Genomic DNA, 10,908 nt, shown 5'->3' on the forward strand with positions numbered 1-10,908 from the left:
GACTGTCTTCAATCACGCTTGGAAGCTTGTCCCCAGTCAGTTAGCAGTGAAATATTTTTAGAAAATCGGAGATTATTAAGGCATTCGCCGTTAAATTTCGTCCACAGTTCTTTCCTCTCCAGTTTTCTGAATATATCCTGTAAGCACGTGGCGAATAGTATTGGAGAGAACGTGTCTCCCTGCCTGACACCCTTCACGAGTGGCATTGTGTCACTTTCCTTGTGAAGGACTATGGTACTTCCATTTTTCTGCCAATGAACAATTTCTTTTTGGCCGCTTTTTCCATTTTTCTTGCTTGATTCTTTCCATATTATATTTCTTTGTCCTGTTTGTACATGCGCAGTGTGTTAAATAAAGGACATTGTTATTAAGGAATTGACAGAATGAGCAAATACTGTACAACTGCATCACAATGACGAAAGTGTTGATAATTATACACAGAGGTGTTCCAAAACAAATATGTACAAATTTATTTTAGTGTTCCATTGGGTGCTTCATTGCAGCCAGCTGGCGTTCCCTTATTTGAATGTCCAATGAAAGCAGCTTGCGCTGCATTTTAGTTTTTATACGCTGCTCGGCCAGCTGGCTCCTGCGGAGTTTTACATCCAGCTGGTCCAGCTCCTCCTTGCGCCGATCTTCGGCTTCAATTGCCTTTATTCTGGCGGCTACTTCAGGAGCCAGCGTCCGCTCCACCGCAGCAACACGGGGGCCACCTGCCCTCGAGCGAGCACTTTGGGCTGGTGTGGTGCTCTCCAATATGGTTGCAGGCACTACCACTAGTGGTCTGCCTGCAGCTTCAGCAGGTGTCTGTGACGTACTTTCTTCCTGTGCAGGAAGTGCACCTGTAAGGGGTGCAGAAGCCTCACCTGCAAAAACATGCAAACACAATACTGCACACACATATACTATGCCTTCATGACAACTCTGCAATGCTGTTAAAAAATTGGTGTACTCATGCTTACGTACATACTAGTGTGATATGACATGCAAAGAACAAATACAGCCATACACAGACGCTGTCCAGATCATAATAGAAGATCATAAACTCCTTTACATGAGCATGACTAGTATAGGCATCTATACTATACTATACGGGATCACCCAAGTTTGCCTTTATATGAAAAATTAGGGATTATAAAAATCACCTAGCTCTACCCTTATCGCCTGTGCTTAACTTACAAAAAAGATGTCAAATAAAACATCAACTTCCTTTCTTCCTTAGCTTCCTTAACAAAGGGAATACCTTCGCATGATACACGTTGTCGGGAAATCTGGAACATTGAGAGATGCAGAACAAACTACGGAAAGCAAATGATTAAACATAAACTGCCAGAACTATTGAATATTTCTTATAGACACACCATAAATCCTGAAAACGCATCAAAGCAGGACCAAAGATTTTTTTTTCGTGATCAAATGTGTTTTATTGAAGATCATTTTTACCTTCATCCTACTGTGCCTGAATTGATTTTTTTTCTTTTTACTTTTCTCCTTTCTTGGATCTTGTGCTCTTTTTTGTATGTAATTTTTGTTATGGCTTGAAGTCTGCTACTTTCCACGCGTAAATATGCATTTGTAGTTTTGTGTATGTCTAGAGCCATGTGAATGCGATATATCCTAAATAGCACTAGAGTTATATCAGTATATACAAATGGTGTCTGTTTGTTTCTTGTTACTACGCTGTGTCTTTTTTTCATGATAACTTGCTTTATTACGTGCTATTCTTATTTGTCATGTTAGCTATGATTGTTCTTTGAAATGTATTCTGTTGTCCGCTGATTTCTGCCTTGATGGAAGCAATCATGTATTTGATATGGGGGGCGGGAACCGGTCAAGCTGTCCAGCTTTTTTTCCCTAACCTCCCCCATCATGTTGATGGAAATAAAGGCTATTATTATTATCATTAACTTTTCAACATATATGTGAGATGATAAAAATGGACACAGTACTAGCCCACCAAGAAGTAATAATAAATATGTGGCCTTGCCTGCTTCAGTGCAGGCTGGTTGGGGAGAGTGGTCTGATGCGCCGCTCGAACCACCGAGCACGCGCGTGTGCGCTCGCCTGCGCCGCATGCCGGCCCTTCTTCCAAGTCGTTGTCGCGACTGCAGGATTACCGGGAGTGAAGTGCGCGCTCCGAGATGTGTGTGCCCTGTGGCTCGGTTCGCTCTGGTGACCGGTGCTTCGCCACGTGTTTTGTGCGCGCCCTGCTGCCTCGGCGACACCCCACGGGCCTCCTATGACGCACCTGACCACAACGTTGCTGTAGACTTGACTCTTGCGACCAAACGACAGTGCGGTGAGTGAGAGTACAACTCCGAACACTCGATACTATCATGTGGGCGCCCTCCCCGCACTCTCAGAGTGTTGACAATTGCCTTTAATTGTTTTACTGGCACGTTCCAGTCCCCCACGCTTACGCGAACTCCCAAAGTGTTTGGCGTGTGTCTTTTTTGACGTTTTCGTAACACGTGTCATCTCCTCAGTGTGTTGGAAAGTGTCCTGCCCTTGTGTGCCCGCACGTGGCTCTCGCACTGAGCTGCGGAAGTGAGCGGCCGCGCGTTCGACTGCTCCTTCGGGTCGCCCGCGCTTCGCCTGTCCGAGCCCTCTCGCCTGAGCAGCGACCCTCCTCGCCCATCTAGGGGAGGGCGCGCTCCTTCTACCCTCGCGCGCCGCTATTGGCTGGCGCGCCGGCGAATCCCCGCGCTCCCTGTGCTGCTCGCCGAAGCCCCGCCCTCCCGGAAAATTTCTCCTCGCGCCTGCTCGACAGTCGCCCCCCAGCCTCCAGAGAGGCAGGTCGCGCCGGCGGCCGGGCTCTCTCCCGCTGCCCGCAACGTGCTCGCGCTGCCATGGATGTCACGCGCGGCACCCCCCGTCGCAGCTCCAGTGTAGGTTGCGACCCCGAGACCTTCCTGCGGCACCTGGAGAACAGCGCCCACTTCCTGCGCATCGCCAGAAGCAGCGGCTATTGGAGGCGGCCTCCTCCCTCAAGGGTCCCAGGCCCCGCAGCCCCTCCCCACCAACCAAAGAGGCTGCCTTTTCACCAGCGGTAACCCGCCAGCGCTCGAGAGCAGCTGACTTCCTGAAGGATGCCAGGCCTGCTGCCCAGCCACCCTGCAACAAAGGCAAGGGAAGAAAGGGTGCCCGCCTCCCTCCACTAAAGGGGACAGTGGCACCCAGCCACACACCATCCCCGGATCCCGCACAGCAAGCTCTGAAGGCACAGGAGGAGCCCACCACTGCCCTGACCCCCCCCTCCTCGTCGGGGCCGTTGGTGGATCTTCCTGCAACAGCCTCCTCCTCACAGGCCTCCAACCCGCCAGCAGTCAGGAAGGAGACTCCTGTCAACGAGGGGCAAGACTCCACCTGCCCGCTAGTGGGGGATTCCCCACCAACGCCTTCCCTGGTCACCACCCTCACAGGGCAACAAGACCCCCACCCTGCCACTCACCAGGGACACCAAGAGGGGCCGTGGAGGCTACAGCGGTCCAAGAAAAAACGCCGTGGACCACGCCGCCTGCAGCTACAGCCCGAGCATCATTCCAACATCACGGGCACGGTGCTCTTCCGGCCCCGGGCATCCAAGGGTGCCTTTGCGGGCCGATGCCGCTTCGCCATAGCGCAGGAGGCAAGTGCACACTCTGGGGTCGTCTCAGTCCGTGTAAATGAGCGACGCAACATTGTCGCCGTGGACGCGGGCTCCCCAGAGTGCTTGGCCGAGCTCCTCCAAAAGTCCTCCCTGGCAGGCATCGAGGTCCGGGCCCGCAAGGCGGCGGACAAAAACACCTCCTTCGGCTTTGTCCATGGGGTGCCTGCGGACATACCAGACGAGGAGCTGCCGGCTGCCCTGGAGGCCCCAACACCCATCCTGGCAGTCCACAGGGGACAGGGCACGACCCTCCACATCCGGTTTGATGCTCCGGTCCCGCCTCCCCACGTGGCCCTCTACAAGTTGCGGCTACCTCTCCGTCCCGCACGACCACGGCCCATCCAGTGTGGCCGATGCGGCCGCCTGGACCACGTGACGGCCAGCTGCCGGGAGACGCCGCGATGCAGGAGGTGTGGCAAACCACATTCCACGGATCGCTGCAGCGCTACGGAGCCCCGCTGTACCAACTGTGGAGGCCACCACCCTGCCAACTACCCCTCCTGTCCCCGCTGGCAGGAGGAAAGGCAGGTCGCCGTGGCCGTGGCGGCCTCTCGAGAGCCTGTCTCACGGAGGGCTATTCGGGCACAGATCCGGGCCGATCCAGAACAACGGACCTATGCCCAGGCCCTCACCTCCAGGCCACCAGGGGCGGCCCCTTCCATTCCCGCGCCAGCAGAGCCCGCTGCCTGCCCATCCTCTCCTCCCCAGAGCAGTCCATCCGCACTGAGCAGCCAACTGGAGGAGCTCACTAAGACCCTGGCAGCCACTCTCCAGGCACTCACGAGGCTGCTCCCGGCAGTCCCCCTGCAGCCACCCAGCTTGGCTCAGGGGCCGCAGCAACCGCAGAGCCATCATGGGTAGTTCCCCAAGGATGACCCCCAGACCACGGGTCCTCCTATGGAACTGCCGAGCGCTCCGCCCCCGCCTCGCTGAGCTCAATAACCGTCTCCTGCTGGAGGAGTATGATGTCCTGGCGCTCCAGGAGGTGTACCTGCCAAGGGACAAGCTCCATCTACCAGGCTTCATGGGCTATGGCAGCAAAACTTCCTGCCTCCTGCCTACCTGCACGGCTGATCCATGCCTGGTGGAGGACCACCCCCCGGGACCATCCCGGGCAGCCATCTTCGTCCGCCGGACCCTGGCCCAGGCAGAGATTCTGGTGAGTGATGCAGTAGTGGCCCCCATGGAGCTCGTCTGTGTGAGGGTGAGGCTGGGTCGAGTTGACACAGCTGTGGCAAGTGTATATGTGCGTCCCAAGACCCCCTGGGAGGCCGAATCCTTGCCACAGCTGGTCGGTCTCATTGGCGGCGACTGCCTGCTCTGCGGGGACTTCAACGCGGCACATCCGCGGTGGGGATCCCGCAGGGCAGACCGCCGCGGCCGTGACCTTGTTGCGGCTCTCCGTGGCACAGGGCTCCATGTTCTGAACACTGGGGTCCCCACGTTTGTCCGTAGAGGGGGCGTCCGAACGTGCATAGATCTATCAATTGGGTCTACGCGCTGTGTTTATGGATGGCATCCCTCTCCGGACACGTGGGGTTCGGACCACTACCCCATCACTCTGGCGCCAAAGCCAGGGAAGAGAGTGGACGGACGGCAATGCAGAGTGGTCCACTGGGACAAGTTCAGGGACCTCCTCCGCAACTTCCAGCAGCAGGACGACATCCTGGCGCACGTGGCGCGTTGTGCTGAGGCAGCCACCATCTGCTGCGAGGTCCCGCCCAACCAGCCTGTTCCAGATCTTCAACTCCTTCAGCTGAGGGCTCAACGTCGGCAAGCGGAGCGCAGGGCCCTCCGTACGGACAGGCCCGAGGACTGGACGGCACACAACCGCCTGGATGCGACCTGTCGTCGGACCCACAACCGGCGCCGCAGAGAATCCTGGGAGGGGATATGCGCCTCCTTGGTGGCTGCGAGGGGCAGTGCAAGAGCCTGGCGCCTCTTTCGGGCACTCCTGGAGCCTGCGGTACAACGCGCGCCCTACCTGGCCATCGCAGTGGCAGGGGGGCTCACCTACCAGCAGCTGGCTGACAAGCTGGCAGAGGCCCTCCTCCTACGGGAGCCCCTTCCATCTGGGCAATATCCCAGGCGGACCAGGGACCAGGGTGCAGGTGGATGCCAGGCAGCGGACATCGAGGCCATCTGCTCCACCCCTCTTACGAGGGCGGAGCTCACCACTGCCCTGCAGCACACACAGCGCCGCAGTGCCCCCGGTCCTGACGGCATCACGTACCAGATGTTGCGGAATCTGGATGATGTCATGCAGGCCAGACTTCTCCAGATCTTCAACGAGGTTTGGACAACGGGATGCCTACCGGAGGCCTGGCGCAAGGCACTGGTCGTCCCAGTGCTGAAGGACGGTAGGCCGCCAACGGACCTGAAATCCTACCGGCCTGTCTCCCTGACCTCAGCCCCGGGGAAGCTCCTGGAGTCCATGGCCCTGGCAAGGCTGGAGTGGATCGCCGGAGCCACGGGCTACCTGCCAGAGCAGCAGTCGGGGTTCCGAAGGCATCGCTGCACGGCAGATGCCATTGCCGACATCACCTCCAGCCTCGAGGAGGCGCGTCACTCCCGCCAGGTGGTCTGCCTTGCACTCCTGGATGTGCAGGGCGCGTTCGACAGCGTCACGCACGAGGCAATCCTCGAGGCTGTCGACTACCTTGGCGTGTCCGGCAACCTCCGGGAGTACGTCCGAGGCTTCCTCTGCGACCGCTCCAGCTGCATCCGGGTGGGAGGAGCCACCAGCGCACCCCAGCCGCTCACGAGAGGAGTTCCCCAGGGCAGCGTGCTGAGCCCCATGCTCTTCAACCTGGTGATGGCGGAGCTTCCCCGCTGCCTTCCGGAGGGTCTGTCCCTCCCTGTCCGCATCGCCATCTATGCGGACGACCTTGCCCTATGGTGCTACGGGCCACGGCGCCAGCGGGTACAGGTTATCCGGAATGTGCAGCGGGCCATCACCAGGGTGAGCTCCTACCTGGAACGGGTGGGCCTGCGGCTCTCCGCCACCAAGACCGAGGCCATGCTGCTCAACACCCGCCCAGGAGCACGCCCAGGAAAGACAGCCCTGAGCATTGCGGGACGGGAACTACCGTGGCGGCACTCCTGCCGTTACCTGGGCCTGCTCATTGACCGCCACCTCACTTGGCAACCTGCGGTCAAGGCATTCACGAGGCAGGCATCCCGGGTCCGTGGCGCCATCCGGAGGCTCCTGGCGGGTGGGAGAGGCATCACCCCAAGCATGGGCCTTCAGTTCCACCAGGCCATGGCAGGGGCGCAATTCCTTTACGCCCTCCCCCTCATCCAGCTCACCCCCAGGCAGCAGCTGACCATTGAACGCTGCCAGAGGGCCGCCATCCGCCTGTGCCTCGGCCTCCCACGGGGTTCCCAGGTCCCTGCGACGCTGGCAGAGGCCGGGGTATGGCCCATGGAGCTCCAGGCCCAGAGGGCAGCACTCCGCCACGTGGGGCGGCTCCACCTTGCCCCAGACGGACGTCCCCTCCTGGAACGCCTCCTCAGCTGCCCCCACTCACGCATGGGGAAGACCGCCATTGCCTTCGAACAACTGGTGGGAGGGCAGACAGAGCATCTACCCACCCCTCCACGGCCTGACCAGGGACATCAGTTCCGGGTCCTCCTACCAGCACGAGGGGCCAGGCCCAAGCGCCAGACACCTGCGGTCGGCCTCCGTCAGGAGGCAGCGGAAACCATGGAGGAGGACCTGGCTGGCTGCACACAGTTGTTCACGGACGGCTCCGTCCTGAAGGGGGCCTGCCCATCTGCAGCGGCTGCCTGCATCTCACCTGCCCTGGGCGAAACAAGACAGGCGAGACTCCCCTTCGTGGCCAGCTCCACCACAGCCGAGCTGGCAGCCCTGCACCTGGCGGCGGACATCCTGGATGCACGGCCTGCTGTGCAGTCTGTGGCCATCTTGTCCGACTCCAGGGTGGCCCTCCAGCTCCTGCAGGAGCCCCGGTGCCGACTCCCCATTGTCCGCAAGCTGGCGGCGCGGCTTAACACCCTCTGCTCCCGCGGCCGCTCCATCTCCCTGGCCTGGGTCCCCAGCCATGTGGGAATTCAGGGCAACGAGGCTGCCGATGCCCTGGCCAAGGCAGCCCACGAGGCCTCCACGCCCTGCTGCACCTCAGTCGTTCCCCTGGACGCTGCCCGATCCATCACGGAGCGGCTACTCCTGCTGGAACACCCCGACACCAGGGTTGCCCAAGGGACACCCCCCCCGCTCCTGCCGGACAAGGGACTTGCAAGACGGGAGAGGTCCCTCCTGCTCCGGCTCCGTGTGGGCTGCGCCTGGACCGGGGCAAGACTCTTCCGCAAGGGCCTGGCTACTTCTGCAGACTGCCCCCGCTGTAGTGACCTGGAGGAGACAATAGAACACCTCCTGTGCGGTTGTCCTGCCCTGGCCGCACAACAGGCTAGGCTCTCAGCTGGCTACCGGGCACTGGGTCTCCCAGCTGACACGTCACGGGCCCTGCTCTTCCCGTCCGGACCCAACACCAGCAAGGCCCTTCGGTCCCTCCTTGCCTTCCTGGAGGACACGGGCTTGGACAGCTATTGCTAGTCCTTGGCGGCTGATGACAGCGACGGCGCCTCTATAGACGCTCTTCTTTCCCTTCCCTTTACTTCTTTCTTATCCCCTCTACCTATCCTCCTCCCTATCTGCACGCCGGCAGTGGTGGTGGCGATAACTCGCCAGTCACAGGCCCGTGCTAGTTTCCTTTCCTCTTCCTTCATGCACTTACTACTACTACTACTTCAGTGCATGCACACACACAAGCAGAAAATAAGTAACGCCTGCTGCAGTGCTGTTGGATTCCCGAGCACCCAGCCCAGCCGCAGGTTTCGGACTTGATGCATGAGGAAAATTAACTACGACAGCTGTAGCTAGTATTTAAAGAGGGCAGCCTTATTTACCGTGTAAGTCTCCTTGGCCCGCCTCGTTGCCATTCACCATGGCCTCGAACAAAGCGGCAGGTGGCAGGGACAGCACTGGCTCGTTGACGTGGGCCCCGTCGCTGTCAAATGGATTTGGCAGCCTTGTTGCCATGTGCTCAGCGACTGCGCCAACCAATTCCGTTGTCGGGCTCATTGGCCGGCATTCCCGAGTGCCACCACCTGCACCAAAATTCTTAATTATACATGTACAGCACCGAACACACTGAAGTGAAGCATTCTGTGCGCAGCACGCAATGCTTGAAAAGGACAACAAACAAAATCTCATTCACATTTCGATAACTAGAACAGCACACACACGTAATGTTTTGCTCAAAAATATGTCTTTCCTCGTTGGTGTTGCATAACCCTCCTCGCAGCGCTAGAACAGCACACACACGTAATGTTTTGCTCAAAAATATGTATTTCCTCGTTGGTGTTGCATAACCCTCCTCGCAGGAGTGTATTCATCGTATTTTACAGTTTTCGATTGTTTACTGGATGTTTCTATTGCACTGATCTGTTCACCTAGTTTGAATTATTCGTAGCGGCGACTTGGGTTTTATTGTAATGTTTGCACTCCTTACTTTGCACCAGAGAAAAATAAATTTGTGAGCAGTCGACTACTGCTTGCCACAGTCCTAGAAGGGATACATCCAGCTCTCAAAAAGTCTGCAGGGAAAATAGTGATGCTGTATGTAGTTTGTTTCATTCCCGCTGCATTTGCTCGAAGCATAATTTAATCTCTTGCATTTTCCCTCGGATGCCAAATACAACACTTATCCGGCAATTCCTGAACGTGATAACGTTTTCGCCGTATCACCGTAAGTTCAACGCAGGAAAACCGAAGTCGCCGCCACGAATAATTCAAGCAAGGTGCACAGATCAGTGCAATAGAAATATCCAGTAAACAAACGAAAACGGCAAAATATGATGAACACACTCGGTCGGTTATGCAACGCCAACGAGGAAAGAGCCAAAAATACGTACGGAGAAGATTTGTCACAATAAGAAATCACGCGAAATTCTTATGATTAAAATGTCTGAAGATGAAACGTGTGAACACGCAGAAAAATGTATGGGTCAGTTTTTGAATGTAAAACTGTTTTGCTCACCTGTGCGAAAGATTTCCCTCGTTTCTTCGGATTTCTTTTTCTTCCATCGGGACTTCATGTTATCCCACAGTTTTCTTAACTGTGCTACGCACACAGTACGAGTGCCGGCCAAGCTGTTGTAGTCTTCGCAAACCTTGGCCCAGGCTTCGTCTTTGGCCTTTTTTGACGCATTGTCAGTTTTTTTATTTTCTATAACAGCTTGATACCTAGCCGTAATATTTCTTAAAATAGCGCGTTCATCTGCGGTGAACACGAACCGCGGACCTGCGGGTCGTTTCTTCGCGCGCTGGGACGCGTCCGAAGTGGACTCCGACGGTGTCGTGCTGGGTTCCAGCAGTTCGTCGTAGTCCGACATCTTGCACGCAAAAAAAGGGGGGGGGGGGCAGGACACACGCACAAGCACTGACACACTGCAACTGCAACCAACAAAGCTGCACGAAGCGAGCCAGGAGTAGGAGGCAGCCAACGGACGAGACGATCGCGCGGCTAGCAAACAGAAAAGAGAAGGGACCATCACAAAAATGCCGCGCCGACCAACTGCGACTGTTGCCAGACAGGGAAAGAAAGCTGGCTATTTCCTCTAAAAGTACACTTTTTTGTGTGGAGAAAACCAGAAATAAGCATTAAAATTATTTTTAGCATGCAGTTCACCCTGAAATAAAAAAAATTTCTTCTATATTATCAAATATGTGGTGTTTTAATTGCATAACTATACTATACTCTCGTCATCAGCACTTTCGTTCTCCTCCTCGAAAGCAGTCGAGTGGAGGAGGGCTACTCGGCCAGCTCCTCGGTGGAGGAATTTTTGAGGCGGGTTTGTGAAGCGCGATTGTTCCTCGGGCCGAGGACGAGCGCTCTCCTCCACTCCCAGGAGTGGGGGCGCCGCGTCGAGTGGAGGGCTGTTTGTGAATACGGCGGTAGGTTTCTCAAAGTGCACTTTATAGCGAGTGACACTTTCCGTAAGTGCACTTAACTTGCCCCCTTGACAGAGGTATAATAATGCAATTTGCAAGCTACTACTCATATATTGATGACGTTTATTAGATGGTGGTAAACATGAGGATGAGCTAGCAGTCTCCATCTCCATTAGAGGCTTCATGCACCAAGAGGCTTCCTTTTATTTTTCAGATTTCAACCACCCATGGCAGTGACAGCTATCCTATTTCATTTCCTGCAATAGTAAAAGGTGGTGGTGCC

At 56.3% G+C, this 10,908-nt stretch overlaps 1 protein-coding gene and 1 pseudogene across 1 annotated transcript; one reads left to right on the forward strand and one right to left on the reverse strand.

Annotated features, from left to right (window-relative positions):
- Positions 1-474: 474 nt before the first annotated feature.
- Positions 475-10,066, reverse strand: LOC149356357 (uncharacterized). The gene is made up of 4 exons (XM_089576324.1): positions 9,712-10,066; positions 8,579-8,779; positions 7,906-7,925; positions 475-861 (listed from the first exon to the last, which is right to left on the reverse strand). Exons 1-4 carry the CDS (start codon positions 10,064-10,066, stop codon positions 475-477), a joined length of 963 nt encoding a protein of 320 aa, XP_089432450.1.
- On the forward strand, positions 4,503-7,901 carry LOC149356358 (uncharacterized; annotated as a pseudogene).
- Positions 10,067-10,908: the final 842 nt, after the last annotated feature.

This window comes from Amblyomma mixtum, chromosome 3, assembly GCF_055824585.1.
Source record: "Amblyomma mixtum isolate Tamu chromosome 3, ASM5582458v1, whole genome shotgun sequence".
In the NCBI taxonomy this organism is placed as follows: Eukaryota; Metazoa; Arthropoda; class Arachnida; order Ixodida; family Ixodidae; genus Amblyomma; species Amblyomma mixtum.